The sequence below is a fragment of the Leguminivora glycinivorella genome, chromosome 25 (genome assembly GCF_023078275.1).
Source record: "Leguminivora glycinivorella isolate SPB_JAAS2020 chromosome 25, LegGlyc_1.1, whole genome shotgun sequence".
NCBI classification, from domain to species: Eukaryota; Metazoa; Arthropoda; class Insecta; order Lepidoptera; family Tortricidae; genus Leguminivora; species Leguminivora glycinivorella.
In genome coordinates, this window is record NC_062995.1 from 8,656,469 (window position 1) to 8,674,934 (window position 18,466).

The window sequence follows — 18,466 nt, forward strand, 5'->3', positions numbered from 1 at the left end:
AAATGTGTAATCACAGTGCCTATACTGCTATCTCTCGACACAGGCTTAAAACTTTTGAACCACAGTTTTGAAAATTTGACCCATATTCTTAGCTTGATATGAGTTAAAGTGTAAAATACTAATATTGGCGCCATCTAGCCGAGCACCCCCAAAGGTGTAAAGCCATCTAAGCCACCGTACCTTTTTCTTTATAGTTCTGAGTTTGGCCGTTTTCTTCCTATCTGTCTATACGGAGTTATATAATTGTCTTCCCCTGTTGTAAATAGCAATAGTAACAATAGTTGTGGAGTATACAGATGTATGCGACTAAATACATGTACAAATGTGTTCTGTGACACAAACATTTAAGACATCAAATAAAGTTTAACGAAGCTTGTTTAGTTGTTTTATTGGGCATATTCTATTATATTTACGATCGAATGCAAAAGTATCTCCAAATGTGGTGTTACCATAGGTACAATATTTTGTGTTGTAGAATTAATTTGCCAGTGTAAAATACTAACGCAACAAAGAGTTTGCACATTTTTGTCAATATTTTTGTAGGTAAGTGCGTACTATACTTTGTCAAACAAGTGTGTCAGTAAACAAGAACAAAGAATGCATCCTTTTCTTTAGGGTGCTATAAAAATACAACTGTATTTGTATATCGGCAGCAATATTGTGGGCATGGCAATCACATTGAATTTTAAGCGTAGCGAGGGATTTCGATAATAGTAGGTATTGAAATGTTAACGCCCAAGATGTAAATTATTAATTATGTGACAGACATTTAAAGGTATGCAAACTCGTTGCGTTAATATTCTGTACTGACAACAAAGTTCTCGAACAGAAAATTGTCAGTTTGCTCCCTCGTAGAAAAAAAACAAAGTCCCTTTTTGTGTGGGTGAGGTAAAAAACTAATTTCCGCCTTATACAAATCATTATTATTATCATAATACAAATCATTTATTCTTGATAAATATAAACAATACAAACACATATTTAATAGTTGTGTTTGTATGTCATTGAAATGAAAACATTGGCACAAAAAAGATAGGAATTTCAATTGCAGTTTAATGGATTTAACATGTTCAAGCTATTTTGTCAATGTGAATGAGGAGACACACTGACATGTTATCCCGCCGGGCACTGACATTTTAGGCGGCGCCTGTACGTAAGTGTAATAATGGGCATGTCATTGTCGTTCATATGTGTGAGAGAGAGAAAAATATATCTTCTTCTCACTCTCACGTATTAAATTCTTTGTCTGTGCAATGGACTTATAAGGTGGCGCCATCTGTCACAAGCTTCGAGTGTGCCTCCTCATTGAATTTCAATGCAAACCCCTTGTATACTAGTGTCTGTACAGAAAGTGAGGAGTCGTGAGTCGTGGAATGTATTAGACCCCATACATTTCACGACTCTTCACTTTCCGGTCAGACTCTATGAATGGCGGCTCTGTAGGAGAAAAAAAAATTCAATTTAAGTATTTTGTAAAATGTGTGAATGTACTTACGACTTGATCCGTAAGCGTGGTTTAGAAGCAACTTGAGATTGGGTGACGTGTATATACCTCCTATAATTTGTGGCGTTTATTTCATAATGTGTGGAGCTAGCATTATGTGACGTGTAGATGTCGGTTTCACAAAAATAACGCTTGTCAATAAAGCTTCATTGCTGCTAAAATTCGTTTAATAATAGTCTTTATCGACCATCACCAGTGCAACCTCTTTTTGATAGCCGGTAAATGACATGTTTAGTTCCGCTACGCCACCGCATCGTGTACAGCGTTTCCATAGACAAAAAGTCTAGCGACCAAATCCACATGTACCAAAAGCTGTCAACGGTAAAAAGGACACATGAATCATGTACCGTTTTGCTTAATGTAAAAAACTATAAGCCCTATTGTACTAAGATAAAGTTGATTTTAGATTCATATTTTTTTTTCAATTAATACGTTTTGGTTGGCTCAAAACCAACTTGCGATCCGATCTCACATGCGACCATTATCCACAGTTGATTTTGAAATGATACCACTTGACAGTTAGATAACGGTTCGAATAGGGCCCCAGCGCATCTTTGGTGGAAATAGTAAAGATTGACTTGGATGTGCGGGACTTTAATTGAGATATTTGTTAGTGTAAAAATGAACTGTATTGCTTCCGGCTTAAAGTATAAATTAACTCTGATGTTAGTTTCCCACCGGCAGAGCGAGACGAAAAGTGGCTTAGCGTGGAGAGGAGTGGATTGACGTGGATGTGCGGGACGTGAATTGAAATATTAGTTAGTGTAAAAATTAACCGTATTGCTTTCTATTTAGAGTATAAATTAACTCGAAGGTGGTATTCTAACGGTAGAGGGCGACGAGACATGGCGAGGCGCGGATTGAAGAGGATGTGCGAGACTTGAATTGAGATATTTATTAGTGTAGAAATGTACCGTATTGCTTTCGACATAGAGTATCGTATGAAACCTACAATCTGCGGCAGGCACGCGCAGGCACGCGCGTGCTCGCGCAGGCCCGCGATGGCTATTAATGGCAATTTTTAGTGGAAAAGGGTCCGGGCGGTTTCAATTCCTTCCCCGCTCTGCCCATTCACGCCCTGCCGGTGGAAAACCACCTTAATTCAGCTTTCAAACAAAAAAAATCGAAATCGATTTATCCGTTCGGGAGCTACAATGCCACAGACACACACACAGAGACAGACACATCAAACGTATAACAAGTTATTGATCTGAGCCCGTATAGGATTACACTACAAAATCATCAAGAAGGTAATTGGTAGGTACTAGGTAAATAACATTTCCATTGGCCAATGCCTCAAAATGTCCAGAATTGGGATCGAATTGGATAGGTATCTAAATTATATAATTACCTGCACCGCTCAGTCATAAAGGTCGAAATTTCGAACTATAAGACAATTCCTCGAAGGCTTGCTGTTGTTCGCATATCTACTTTGGATGAAACTTTAAAGGAAGAACTTTCGGTTTCAGACATTCCTACCCGTTGCGCGGCTGGCCGCTAAGTGCGCACCTAGCTTTAAACTAATAATCTGTTATATCATGTAAATAGAAGCGGGTATTTTATTTTCACTCACCCTCGTAGCTCCAAGAGTTTGTTCCCCACATCGACCTCAGTGACGTTGACGCCCGCGTCGACCTGCTCGTATATCCATCGCACTCGCACCATGGGCATACGCAACACGTGTGACAGAGATAGACTCACCCTCGCAGCTCCAACAGTTTGTTCCCCACATCGACCTCAGTGACGTTGACGCCCGCGTCGACCTGCTCGTATATCCATCGCACTCGCACCATGGGCATACGCAACACGTGTGACAGAGATAGACTCACCCTCGCAGCTCCAACAGTTTGTTCCCCACATCGACCTCAGTGACGTTGACGCCCGCGTCGACCTGCTCGTATATCCATCGCACTCGCACCATGGGCATACGCAACACGTGTGACAGAGATAGACTCACCCTCGTAGCTCCAACAGTTTGTTCCCCACATCGACCTCAGTGACGTTGGCGCCGTCAACCTGCTCGTATTTCCATCGCACTCGCACCATGGGCATACGCAACACGTGTGACAGAGATAGACTCACCCTCGCAGCTCCAACAGTTTGTTCCCCACATCGACCTCAGTGACGTTGACGCCCGCGTCAACTTGCTCGTGGATCCAGCGTAAGAAGCGCACGACAGCTATGCCGTCTTTGATGTGCGCTGAACGGAAGCCCTGCGATATGCACATGAATTAGATAAATGTACAGTCTTTTTTTTAACCCCCGACGCAAAAACGACGGGGTGTTATAAGTTTGACGTGTCTGTGTCTGTCTATCTGTCCGTCTGTTTGTCTGTCTGTCTGTGTGTGTGTCTATCTATGGCATCGTAGCTCCCGAACGGATGAATCGATGTAGATTCAGTTTTTTTTTGTCTGAAAGCTGAGTTAGTCGGGAGTGTTCTTAGCCATGTTTCATGAAAATCGGTCCACTATGTCGCGGTCGGGGGTTTTTTCAAAATTTTAATTTTGTGATTAGGTTATTTAAATTATAAATGGGCTTACTCTTGGCCACAGACTAGCCAAAGGCAAAGCCGCGGCCTACGATGGAGTGAGCTCGCCCATTACGAATAGATACTGGTGTCAGATGCGCACAAACTCGCCAAGTCAGAGCGGTCTGTATACTACGCAGGGCCCTCCGTCTACAACCGTTTACCTGATACGGTAAGAAATGCAGCTTCCGTTGCGCTATTTAAACTAAAATTGAAGGAATGGCTCCAGGAGAACAATTTTTATGATTACGGCAATTTCTTTAATCTGCCCCCCACATTGTAAAAAAAAAAAAAATAATAATAATATATGTACCTATTAAGTGTATATCTATGATAATATTTGATACTTTCTTTGCGACCTATAACATTATGTTACTAATAAAATATTTCATTTCATTTCATTTCATTATATGCTGAGCTCGGAAATATAGCCGCCGGCAAGGAATTCCACTCCTTGGCAGTGCGCAGTCAGCACAAAATAGCTAATAACAATGTCGAGATGTACCGCGACGCATGTGAGTAAAGTATGTAGCTTTTGCCCGCGGCTTCTCTCGCATTAAATTCGAATATTGCGGAATGCTTCATTCAAACTTCCATCCCCCATTTTAGGGGAGTGGGGGGTTAGAAAGAGACAAAAAGTAGCCTATGTCGATCTCCATCTCTTCAACTATCTCCATTTGAAAAATCATGTCAATTCGTCGCTCCGTTTTGCCGTGAAAGACGGACAAACTAACGGACACACACACTTTCCCATTTATAATATTAGAGGATGGATTACCTTCAATTCCACTTCATTCTTGACAGTCTTCATCAGAGCCACTGGAGACACCGTCGATAGTGTTGTACTTTTACCTTCCTGAAACGAAATTAAAAGGTAAGGCAATGGAATCAAGCGTTGAAGTGTTATTGTTTGGAAATCCATGATAATTATCATTCTTAGTGCGTTTTCACATTAACCGATCCGATATCGGATGTCGGACCGATATCCTATACATACAGGCGCCATCTTGAATTTTTTCCAGTGAAATCCTTCCGAGATCCGATATCGGATCGGATAATCCAAAACGATGTTACATGTCTGTTTGGTCCGATGTTTGACTGGTAGAGAATGCCACTAGGCATTTCATTTCATTTGTTTATTCTGCGATCAACATAGGATCATAATTATATTATTGAAATTAAAATTATAATACATTAAATTAAAATACACACGAGTTAACTTATAATTCTCATACTTAATAAAAATTAACTTAATTAAATTTACTATAATTTAATAGTCCGCCATTTGTAAATTTTTTGTTTTATTTGTGCAATAAAGTTTAAATATTCGAAAACTAGAAAATTACGTTATTGTTTCTGATTTTTCCAAATATAATAACAACATACATACATACATATAATCACGCCTGTATCCCATAAAGGGGTAGGCAGAGCACATGAACTACTAAAGTTTCAGTGCCACTCTTGGCAAAAAGGGGTAGATAGAAAACGCCTCTCGCCTACGCCACAATTTAACCCATATCCCACAGTCGACTTCTACGACACCCACGGGAAGAAAGGGGTGGTGAAATTCTTAACCCGTCACCACACGGGGAATATAATAACAAATTTTGAAATATTCAGTTTAATAATGAACTCACAGCTTCAGCCGCCAAGTAGATCGCGTGACTGCCATCTTGCGACAGCCAAATAGTAGCAGTGCTGCCCTCAGGTAGAGTGTCCTAAACATAACAACAAAATTGTCTGCTGATTAAAGCACAATTAAACTGAAATCAAGAGTAGTAATTTTAAAGTGAATCCATTCTGCTAGAAGGTTGATTATCTTTCAGATCATATTATATTTTTTTATAAATTCAACCTTAAAACAGAATGGATTTACCCAGGTTTGAAGTTAAGCGACACAAGTTTCCTTCTATGAGAATGTTAAAGACGTTTTCCACCTTTAGTTCCAATTATGACCACCTCATGCGTTGCGATCGCCTATACCTTTATTCCCTCCATACACTTCGCACCTAGCCAATACTTATTACCTCTGCCACACACTCGAGCGGCGTGGGAAGTAGCGAGGCAAGTAGGCAGAGGCATAGTGTGGCCGCGCTACTCGTCATGCTCCTCGTCATGCCCACTGCTCCCTATTTTGTCAGTTTTTTGGAGCGAGTCAAAGGGACGGCAACAACCTAGTGCCACAGTATAATAAAGAGTACTATCGTACAGTATGGCCACTCCCGCTCCCCGCTGAAAGTGCCACCCACCCCCTCTCGGTTACCTCACAGTTACCGCCTGTCAAAAATGCGAACAATCGACCTGTCATATTTCACTCATACAAGCATAGTACGCGTTCACCTACACGAGCTATTAGACTGTGTGCTAGGAACGCAACTCTTTCATATATTTGTTGGCCAGTGTCAGAGGTGTGCTAGTGCGATAATCGCGCGAGTAGGGCAGTGTGTGGCCGGAGAGGGCAACCTAACATAACCACAAAATTATAATTTAAAAAAAAACCCCGGCCGTAACATAGTTAACCGATTTTCATGAAACATGGCTAAGAACACTCCCGACTAACTCAGCTTTCAGACAAAAAAAAACTAAATCTAAATCGGTTCATCCGTTCGGGAGCTACGATGCCACAGACAGACACACACACAGACAGACGGACACGCCAAACTTATAACACCTCGTCGTTTTTGAGTCGGGGGTTAAAAATAGGCTAGTGAAGCATAGACTATATTGAATGAAGTTTCATAAAAGAAGGGGTTTAGTTTTATAAAAAATATTTTTAACCACATACCGGTAACTCCCTCAAATATGTGAATATCTCCGTATACGGGCGAGTAGTGACTGTGCTGCCCTCTGCCGCCAGGAACGATGACACAGCGGCCGGAAGCTCGCCGTTACCCCAGAACAGGATTATGTTGTCTGTGGTCTGAAAAAAATAGTCAGTCAAGCCATTAGGGAACTTGACAGTTCATAAATTAAAATATTTTATACCATGCATGAAATAAAGCATCAGATAATTATAAGAAAAATAAGGATAGAAGTTATTTTGTCCGAGACACGGCAGCTCAGCAGCATTTCGTGACAGTTTTCGATATTCTGCTACGAAGTGCTGGAATAATATACCACCCCCTATACGCAACTCCAATGGTCTTAGCTCATTTAAGCGTAAACTAAAAAAACATCTTTTAACCCTGCAGCTGTCGTGATCTCTACGAAGTGTGAGCCGTGTGAGTGTTACGGATCGTGGTGTTTGTTAGTTTATGTTGTATGTTTATGTATCGTTTTACCCCCCCCCCCCCCTCCCACTCCGCTCTTCCCCCCCATATTTCATTTTATCTCATTTTCTTTCCCTCGCTACTCCTGCTATATTTTTTGTCTCGTTTTAATAGTACAAATATATTTTTCTATTGACTTTTTGTTATGGTTTTAGTGTGAATTGTATCTCTAAATGTTATCTTACTGTACTGTACCCTCATTTATTGTGTTACACTATCGACCGACCCTGGGCCCCACGGAAGACCAGCGCTGTGGCACCATCTGTGCCTGAGCATATGCTGAGTGGTGTCCTTTTGCGACCACTATATCAAACATTATGTATTTACATGTTGTGTTTATGTACTCTAGTATATAAGTAACCTTCTGGTTGTAATAAATGTATTTTCTTTCTTTCTTTCTTTCTTAAATCCAACTTCTATTTAATAAGTCAGGTAGAAATATATAAAGTTACTGAGTTGACCGTGACATCATGTAACTAAACCTCCGCTCACCTTAACTTATTTACTTACTTACTTGACTAATCAACAGTATAGTTAACCCCCCTTTAAATATATCCCTTAAATTTGGCCTTGTGATCGTCTAGCGTGAATAAGTAGAACCCTTCGATGTGAACCGAGATAACCTAGATCCTTTAATGAGTATCAGCTGTATTTTTGACTAATTTTTAAAATTTTATTTATTTATATTTTAAAGAAGAATAAAGGTTATTGTAGCATAATAATATAGTGTTATAGAAGAGTATTTTATCAGATTTAGGCCTAGAAAGTTATATGTGAGAAAATTAATGACGTGATGAAGAAATTTTAGAATAAAAGTTAGTGAGTGAAACATTCATGAAATAAATATTAAAAAATATTTTGGTAATCATCCGCTACGCCTTATTAGTGGTCCCGGTTTGGGCAAGGGCTTGCGATTCGGTATGGGACCCCTGACCTGATCAAACCACTTTATCAGGATCCTAAGCAAGTAAGCCTGAAGGGCTATCTATCTACAAACTAACCCCTTTTTTATTTTGTTTCTTTTCCCTAGCTAAACCCCCCGTTCCCCAATACTGCTAATAGACCATAACTTCTCGATCTTTCTAATGTTCTATCGAAACACCGAGCAGTTGCTAACTTTTGTAAAAAAAATAAGTAAGTCAAACTTTTCTAAGCTTTAGACTTTCCATCAGTGGACGGCGCTCGCATGCCACTGGGCCCTATAACAAACCTATGCTTTTTATTCCAAAGAATAGTTTGTTTCTCTAACCAACTTGATAGAATTTACCTTGAAAAACCAGTTAGCAACACTAAGTGTCCCGCAGCCACACCGAAAAATCAGAAATTGCTACCACAATTATTAATTTCACTCAAATAAATTAAGTAATAAGAGATTTTATAAATTACCAGTTCTACCACTTATTTTAAGATAGTAAACACCACATTTAAAGTCCATTTAAACCATATAAATAGTAGTAGTTAAATTATTTCTCCACAATACACGTTGACCAATTATATTCCAAGACCAATCATAAAAGAACTCTACTTTTATAGAAATAGTGTGTGACTCTACCCTATTCCTATCGTTTTCCCTATTCTAGCATATCTGAAACACAGACCATCACTTACCATAGATCTAATGTTCAGAATATGCACAAGTGTATCCCTACCATAAGCTGTACAGTTCAGCCAGCGAAGCTGAGATAGGCAACCTATAGGCTTGAGTTCTGATCCCCCCCTCTGCTCTTGCCCGCAGGCTAGGGTAGCAGAGAGTAGATCGCCCTATCCGTGTATATATCCAGTATTCTAGGACACACCGGTACCAGCCACATGGGAGACCCAGCTGCGACCAAACTTTAATTAGATATGGATCGATCACAACCGAAATCCCCAGCGACCAACGCCAGCATGGACTAGAGCACCGAGTAAATAAATATATATAAATATAGGACCCCAGCCTCAAATACTGCCGACTTCAGTGAGCAAGGATTACTCCTAATGCCTTTCGTCAATCGTGAAAGTCCTCACTTCCATCTAACAGTTGGACTCTTTGAGACCGGTGAGAAAATACGCTTTTGTAAGTATAAAAGCGTCCAAGCCCTCCACTTGGAACAAAAAGACCCCTAAACGCCTCTTATTTGACACCGTAAGGGAAGAAGCGCCTAGCCGGACAACAGTCTGTCACAAACAATGATCTGGCTTATAACTTTCACAAAATAACCCCATAGAAAATTACTAAATTCAATTTTACTGACCAACTAAACAAACGAGTGAAGTTTCCTTTAGGTGCTATAATCTAAGCTTAGTTTTGCAAGAATTACTCCCTACAAAACCAAACACAGACTTATCTCCAAGCACCAGCCATACATCGACCCAGTCTTTGTATTGCTAAACAGTACTCATGAAACAAAGCACAGAAAACTTCACTATACACATTAATTTAAATGTAACACTACACTATAAATAGAACACTAAAATAACCCCACAACTGACAGTAAAGCAATTCCACCACAGGTCTAGGTTCAACTGTACGACGATATTGTCCCCGCACAATCAAACAAAGACACAATTTCAAAGTTTACAATCACTTAGAATAATTTCCAAGTAAAAACAAACAGAGAAATAATAGCAGAACAACTTCACTCACCAGTAACACTCGAAAGCCAGAGACACTGTTAGTCTTGTAGATATTTTAAGAATGACCCGCGTCGGCTCGCTCCGACCCTTTTATAGATTCAAATGGCGACAGAATTTGGCGACAAAAAAGCGACAATTGAGCGACAATTGAGCGACAATTGAGCGACAATTGAGCGACAAAAGAGCGACAAAAGAGCGACAAAACGGCTACAAAAGAGCGACAAAAGAGCGACAAAACGGCTACAAAAGAGCGACAAGTAACAATGGATAGCCGCTAAATTACATGCATAAGAAAAAGGTCATAACTGTTTTGTTTACTAAGTCGTACGCCTTAGGCATTAATGTCCAAGACAGCTCAGCACGTACGTTTTTGCTTCTCAATAGTAACATCTGCATGACTGCACGTGTTCCAAAGTGATATAGGAATAATTTTATTGATACCTAGTTAGCGACGAAGAGTTATGTATTGCGGTTAGTATAGGTATGCAGATATTTTTTTGTTAGAGGGTTTTAGTTAGTTTTGTAGATCAAATACGCAGTAAAATATCATTTTTGTTTCTAAATGCTACATTAAACACATCCAGAAAGTATACTACTAATCATTATCAACTTTCATGACCTGTGATTGAAATCAAGACATAATATCGGAACGCTACGCAGCTGACAACTGTCAGTGTCAGTATTCCGTCCATGTGAACGTAGTTTGTTGATAAATATGTTTTTCCAACTTGTTTTGCATAGAATAACAGTGAATTTTATGAGTGAAGACGTGACTAAACATGTGATAAAGCTTCAAAGATATTATTTGTCAAAATATCCAATGAAATCCCAAAGGAAATATGCACCAAAAAGTTGGTCAAGGAAAAGTTGATTCGCCGTAAGTTTTATATGTAATAACGAGTCAATTTCCTCGTCATAGACGCTTGTTCTGTTACAACTCGCCCCCGATTGGATTTCTTTTACAAAATACAAAGTGGTTTGTAAAAAAATCCAATCTCACTTAGCAAAAGAAGCAATAAAATTGAATAAAAGAAGAATATCTCTAGATCAGTCGGAAATATCCCCCCATTTCTAATCGTGTGGTGTGTATTCCAATACTATGCAACTGCTAGCGACTCAGTTTTGAAATTAGCTCATCAGAATCTCGACAATGAACCATGATAACCCCTTTCTCAGAGTCCACGCATCGCCAGGGATATCAGGTTGTGAATCTGATAGGTCCTACTAACCCGTTCTTGCTAGCTCGTTCCCCGGTCGCGGCGAATATTCATTCCATCCACACTGTTGGACCGGAATAATTATCGTAATAATTTCAACGAGTTCACAATAACTTCCCACGCAATTACGAAGAAACCTTTTGAGCTCTCATTATAAGTCCAGAGCCTTCAATCTCCATTGTCGGAACTCAAACCAATTCCTCTACCTAATCACTCCAGCCACATGTCTTGGCGCATGTCTCATACTTGAATAAAATATACTGACTTAAGATCTGTTTGGATGTGTTTTTTTTTTTTTTTATAAAACAAACCTTAAATGACATAAGCATGTACCTCAACTCGGTACCATATCATGATCAAATGAAGAAATGTTTTGATGATACTAAACTTCACAAATTCGAACACATAACAAGGAAACAAATATTGAAAAGAGCCTCGTTCTCACTAGACGATATCGGCCCTAAAATATGTCGATTGTCAAATACATCCCATTCAAGATGAGGTGTGTGGTTTTAGTATGGGTCTTATTACCTTGTAGAGTGAGTAGCCACGAAAAACTACCCTTGAAATGGGTCGAATCCAAATGGATTTTAACCTAACCGATAAGCTTTTTATGGCTAATGTGTTTCCCTCAGCCCCCCCGCTGTTTATTCCCCGCAAATTCCGACCAAACTAGTTTTGACCACTTTCCAGCGCTGTCTGTCTGTATCAATCCACTCATTCCATAAAAAAAATCATTCGAGACACACTTCATTCAGTCATTCATCCCATTCAAAACATTCTTACATCTATAAACATTCATCATCTCTAAATTATTCACACACACACACACAATGTAACCATTCTTACTTCCTCATTCGCTCTTTCACTCGATCTCAACAGAAAGCCAACGCTCTTAAAAGTAATCAAAAATAAAGAATAAAATAACTTAATAACTTCAAAATTCACGTATTCCATTTTACCCCACTCTACCCTGACTCGAAAGCAAAGAAAATTTCATTTTATTTATGATAGGTTTCATTTTATACATCCATATTTAATTTTATAAAATAATTACTAACCGCAAACAATTTGACAATGTGTGAAAATTGTTTGATGCACATACTAAAAATAAAATGTTCGTACGAAACAAAATATTATATTTTATGTTCACATTTTAACTAGAGTCAATTACTGTAAGTTCACTACCCTACTTTCAATTTTCCTGTCTTTGTTTTTTTTTCCTGCAGTTCATAATGCAAAATTGATAGCATAAAATGCAAAAAATTTATAAAAGTAAGTACAGTCACTTAAACAAAATAGTGGCCCTCCCTACTCCGATCTTTGTAGAACAAAATACTGACCGAGTTATGCTTAGAAACGAGGATCTGCACTGGTGATTACCGATATTGTACAGTATACCACCCTATATAATGTAAAAAAAGTGATAACGCATAAATAATAAATATCACTGCTAACTGTAATAACTAAAATGAAAAATAGCTTATCCACCGATCTCGATTTTCCTAACGTCTACCCCAGGCAGACTAGCTACTATGATGTCCAGTTATTGTTATATTAAAATAATCTAACCATACAATGTATATCCAATACATTCTTCTTACAAAATAAAGATTTTTAAAAAAAATTGTTGTCCATATAATGAACCGACTTCTTTATCTAGATAATAAAAAAAAATCCGTATTATAAATTTACATCCACCATACACCATTTTATAATCCTAGGAACGAAACTACTAAATGACAGAGAAACTATACGATGTGCTAGCCAATAAAGCCCTTTATCACACAGATCACTATAGAAATAAAATTAATTTCAGACAAAATTTTGACTTCTACCACCCCTATAATAATAACACTGCATCTCAATAAAATTTTGAAGAAATCATGACACGTTTAAAATAATGATAATGATGATGATGATAAGAAAGAAAAATAATAATGTTCCACATAAGTTTGTCGCAATAAATAAACATTCTTTACTAAGAAGTCATTGACTTGTAACCAATGTACTCATAGAATTTACATTACACATCATGTAATGTTCATAATAAGCGCATATTACAATTTTGCAAAAAAAATAATTGCAGTTTTGAAGTGGTTTTCATATTTTCAATTTTTTCCCGCAAAATATGATGTATCCTTAATTTTGATATGGTTTTGATATTTTTTTGTAAAATATAATGTAACATCAAATTTGATGTGGTTTTGATAAAATATATTCCCTTTTTTTTTTCAAACTATCTGCAAAATTTTATTTTGGTTTTAATTGCCTTATGATAAAATACAAAATGATGGCATAAGTAGGTTCAAAATACTTTTATTTGATTGAATAATAATATAACAAAATAATGATTTTTTTTTCTTGAAACGAGCTTAAAACTTGTATTGTCCTATTCTATGTCTTCAATATTGTATAACATGCCCCGAAAGTTTTGTAACCTCAGACAAATTATTCCTTCTTCATGGCATTTACAGTTGCAGCAAACTTAGCAAATTGTTAAAAAACACGACAATGGCTTGAGGAACTTGGTCAAAGGTGTCTCTCTTCCTTTTTCCCTTCATACTTGGCTAGTTCTATGATGGGTTCTTGAGTAGCTAATGATGATGATTAGATCCTGCTGGCCTCCTGGTAATATTTCAAAATTTTCCAAACTATTCTCTTCTCAGTCGGTGTCATAACCCAGGACACCATGAAATCTCTTCCGAAGACACGCTGCAGACTTGATCACAATCAGCATAATCGCAAAAGATCCAGTTACTTATTTTTGAACACAGCAAGTAACTTGAAACCAATGAATATTTCTTCAACTCTAAAGTTGGCTAGTCCTTATTTGTCCAATCATTGGTCAAAAAATAAAATATTGCATAAATCGAATATCATAAACACTTGTTATTTCACTAGCGTTACTAAGCATGCACTTAAACACACACTGAAGTTTTCACCGCATGTTTCCACCGTCCTCGCTGATCCACTATGTTCAATGACAGAACACTGCTGTGGTAAGAATCTATCTTAGGTTAAAACTAAAGTTAAGTTAAAGACTTCCAATAAAACAGAGGGAAAGATAAAATAAAAATCACAAGCGTTAAAATATTTTCCAAAAAAATATGCCAACTAAGGTTGCAGGACCATCTAGGTACTTTAACCATATGAGACGTACGTCTCATTTACGTTCACCTACAATTATTATTATTATTATAATTTTTTTCTTCAAGTATGATGTCTGATCGCTAAGTGACTTTAATTTTTCTAACTCAAAAATTACTGCAGACTATAAAATTCCGTCTTGTTTGCTCAATAAAACTAGAATAGGGTAAATTAACTGGGGTTTTGAACACTTACATATATGTATTTTTCTTGATCGGCATTTTCTGTTCCATTCTTCTGTTTAGTGTGGCATAATATGGCACCACTAACAACATAATCATATTGAAAATCTTCAGTAACACGTTGGTCCTATGAGCAGGTATGAGACCAGGCTCAAAAACTCTTACTCCTCCGTTAGTTGACATCAAAAGCCGGGTACTTCAACTCGAACGTCCCACGAAATATCTCAATGTTCACTTCATGTTTTTCGCGTCCAAACTGTTGCTAACTCTGTCTCCATGTACTCAAGTCTTGCACTATTGCACTAACACCTTTTTTAACTAACTAATTATGGCCTAAAACTAATTGAAATTACTATGTTTTCACTAACAGAGCTCTTCGTTTCAAAACGTAGTTAACTCTCACATTTCTCTACGTGTGATAATAAGACGTCACTAAAAATAACACATGCTCCTACACTATCAATTACACTAATTATTTGAAGCTACATAACACTATAATTTCAGTGAAATCGGTTTTCTTAAATAAAATTTAATAACTTCGCGCTCAGATTTTTTTTCGTAAGGAACTGTCACTGTCAATATTGTCATCCTTAACCGTTTTTTTTTTCTTTTACAATTGTCCTCATGGGCGTATTTTCATTGTAAACACACTAATGTGTTTTTAGTAGTCACAAACATTAAATCAACAAAACAATTATTTGATATCATAAATTTAGCCTATCATAATGTTCAAATATTTGACTAGTTATTAGAAATATATAATTGATTTTTTTTTTTTTCATAATTTAATGAAATCGAACGAAAACTATCGTGTAAATTTGTCAATGCGTAGGAAATCGCGTGTGCGCATCGGTTTACAAAAGTGTGACCACATTAAAAATATATTGTGAGATTCTTTAAGGATCTAATAGACGGTCGGACCGCACTTGTAAGGGGACATGTGTTAGGCCCTATTTACAAAATACCGTTCAAAATCTACACAACTTGAATAGTTTGATGTGATTTAAGCAATAGAAAATTAAATTAACAAAATCTTTTGTATTTAAATACATCTATTGTATTAATTTTACTATAATGAAGTAGAGAAAAATGAAGTAAAGTTTTGTAAATGACAACACCGGACAATAAATTACTGAATTACTGAATATCTTTTGTCGAAAATTGTATGACCGATCAAGCGTACCAACTTAAAAACAATGATAGTTTGTGTAATGTCACCGATAGAACACCTTTTGGCGAAGATATATGTTATCTGTGGTTAAATTATTTTCTCTAATCTATGTCATGCTTACCGCTAATCCGCTTGTTCGCGAAAAAATGGCAGATCCGTTTTTGTTTTCTTTAGCTCATTATTAATTACATGATCTACAACTAGAATTATTTAAATATTCGCTTTATTTTAATCTGCTTAAACAATACGACAGGCAATTCTGCGCCGACGCCGGTCATGAACCGTCCATATTCGCCATTTTGTCATTTAGCAAACTAAGAAAATGCAAACAAAACATTATTTGCCCTAAACACGCGTTACTCTCAAATAATATTGCCGAATGCCGACAAAGTGATCTTGTTTTATCAAACTGAACTCCGAACTGCAATTGCAATGTAATTTTCCGATAGCGAAAGTGAGGTTATGAAATTGACATGACATTTAGTGAATGCAATGCAATGGACATGTGTTTTGTTGTGTTTCTCATCAAGATAATAGAAGAATCTAGTGCTCATACTCATGAATTAATGAGCAAACAGCCCATGCAAAGGATGTCTTAACGGGCCATGTCTCCACTGATAAAATTATTAAGTTACCTACTTCAACGCAGCTTTTCAAGAAAGGTAAGTCCTTGTTTTATTATTTGATGTGTTTTCAAACAAGTCGTTGTTTTCGAAACCCAGCAGAACATACTTGCGAACTACAATAAATAGACCAAATATATATGGTGAAATGTTGCTTATTTCGTTGTTTTATCGTCAGATAAATTAATGATTAGTAAATTTCCCACATTACTTTCTGACTTTCACATTCCCTAAGAGGATCTAAATGTATGTGAAATAGGCCTAACTAACAAAATATATTTGTTACTTTCAATGAGGTTTACATGGTTGTTCGATTTTTCAGTTTCAACATCTAATTGGAATTTCTCTGGAAAGTTTACAATGTCCGATATTTCTACACATCTGCCACAAATTTATGGAAAACAATATTTATAGAAACTGAACATACTTTGGTTAAACGGTAAGCATTAAAATTATATCTTTGACTAATTTACTTGACCTAGGTCTCCTAACTGTACTTGGAACTTGTAATGTTGTTTCCGTTCCAACCAATAAAATTTCTCAAGCTTATGGATTATGGAAAGCAATATTTGTAGGACCTCAAATGAATGTTATGGCATTTAAAAATAGGCATTGTAACTTGTCCAAACTTTAATTTTGTATTTTTGTATACTTAAATAAAATTATGTAGACTAAAAAATCCAGACTTAGCATAAATTTTGTTTGTGCTACATTGAGTTTAAACAATGTATGTATTAATTTTCAGTATATGAAATGGGTAACCATCCTCGAAGAATATCAACCAGCTGTCGGCAATGTGCAGGTGGACTGAGGAATTTTCCAGTGTATCCTTTATGGACTGTACTCCGTTTTAGCACTATCCTCAAGTAAGTACAAAAAATCATAGCCACTAAACAGCTACTTTTTAAACTTAATTAACTCTACTTAGTGAGTAAAACGACTCGGCAGGAAATTTTACATAGAAACATGGATATGGTTGTTCTTCTTTTTTTTTTCTTAACCATGAATGGCCTAGATAAATATAAACAATCTTAATGATACATATTTACAAATAAGATTCCTTAAACATACATACACCCTTTTTTTTTTTTTAACTAATTTTTTTTCATATATACAATTTCAGGTTTTACCCGAGAGGCCATGCTTCAGGTTGGACCGTCTTCCATATATCTACTGACTTCATATAAATGAAAGGTACTTATGTTTTATTATAATAACACGTTCTAATTATTAAATTTAAAAGTGAACAGCTCATGGCATCAATATTTTATCTAGAAAATTGAAATGAAGCGTAGAGCAAAACGGCGAGGCATGAGCGACCGGATAAAAATCAAACTTAACTGACTCATCATCATTTTATTGGCTAAGCAAACTTATTACTAACTCATTTATGTCCTAACTCGTGTAGATATGCACTGCAAGGCAGGGGTTCTCAAACTTTTTTTATTTTTAATTTCCTTTTTGTAAATTTTGCTGTATGCATTGTTTTTTCTGACACAATATTTCTCACGGGCGTGTCTTAGTTCCAAAATTAAGCGACGCGCCCCCGTGAGTAGATAAGTGAAATAATATTGTTCCTATTTGGCAGAACCCCACTCTAAAACTAAACCCTTTTCTTACGCTATCTACATGAACATTTCTAATCTCTGACGTTTCCTTTCAGTGTACTAAAGGCTCACTGATCTACACTACCAGCTCATGCTCAACGTTACTGAACAACAAAGTAATCCGACAATCAGACTGGACCCGGTCATGTTAGGTAAGTTTACATACTTAATGCGTACCACATACTACATACTTTTTCTGAACCTCAGTAAAATATGGTTTTATAATGATAATAGTGCTTATTATCTATGCCTACTTAACAGGAATATTACAAGCTTCAATCAATTTTCATAAAATTATTTGAGCAATTGTGACAATGATCAAGCAGTGGTGGAGTTAAGGTATGGCGAGGTACGACCTCCCAGATGCTGGTAATGCTAATATTTCGTAGGATATGTTTGACATGGTTGTAATGAAGTACAGTAAGTTGGCATACTCCTGACTTGTGAAATATTGTATAAAAGCTGTGTACACAATCTACCGAACATAATGATTGTATGGTTTTACACTTACTATTTTAGACTAGCCTACAGCTTATCATGTGAGATAACGAACTCATGTCATATGGAGCTATTAAAAATCTTATTTATACATACATA

At 36.9% G+C, this 18,466-nt stretch overlaps 1 protein-coding gene and 1 long non-coding RNA gene across 3 annotated transcripts in view; one reads left to right on the forward strand and one right to left on the reverse strand.

Moving 5' to 3' along the window:
• Positions 1–18,466, reverse strand: part of LOC125239303 (xaa-Pro aminopeptidase ApepP-like) — a 68,927-nt gene that overhangs the window by 36,264 nt on the left and 14,197 nt on the right. The window contains exons 9-12 of the mRNA XM_048146846.1: positions 6,820–6,954; positions 5,672–5,752; positions 4,810–4,887; positions 3,587–3,717 (exon numbers count right to left, since the gene is read on the reverse strand). Coding sequence (XP_048002803.1) covers positions 3,587–3,717; positions 4,810–4,887; positions 5,672–5,752; positions 6,820–6,954 — 425 coding nt within the window. The remainder of the gene's footprint in view (positions 1–3,586; positions 3,718–4,809; positions 4,888–5,671; positions 5,753–6,819; positions 6,955–18,466) is intronic.
• LOC125239309 lies at positions 15,625–18,049 on the forward strand. Of its 2 annotated transcripts, XR_007178519.1 has the most exons (5): positions 15,625–16,301; positions 16,585–16,701; positions 17,008–17,128; positions 17,386–17,456; positions 17,926–18,049. It is a non-coding gene; the product is annotated as an uncharacterized LOC125239309 (long non-coding RNA). The 2 variants fall into 2 exon arrangements; XR_007178518.1 differs by having other exon boundaries at positions 15,625–16,701; positions 17,926–18,043.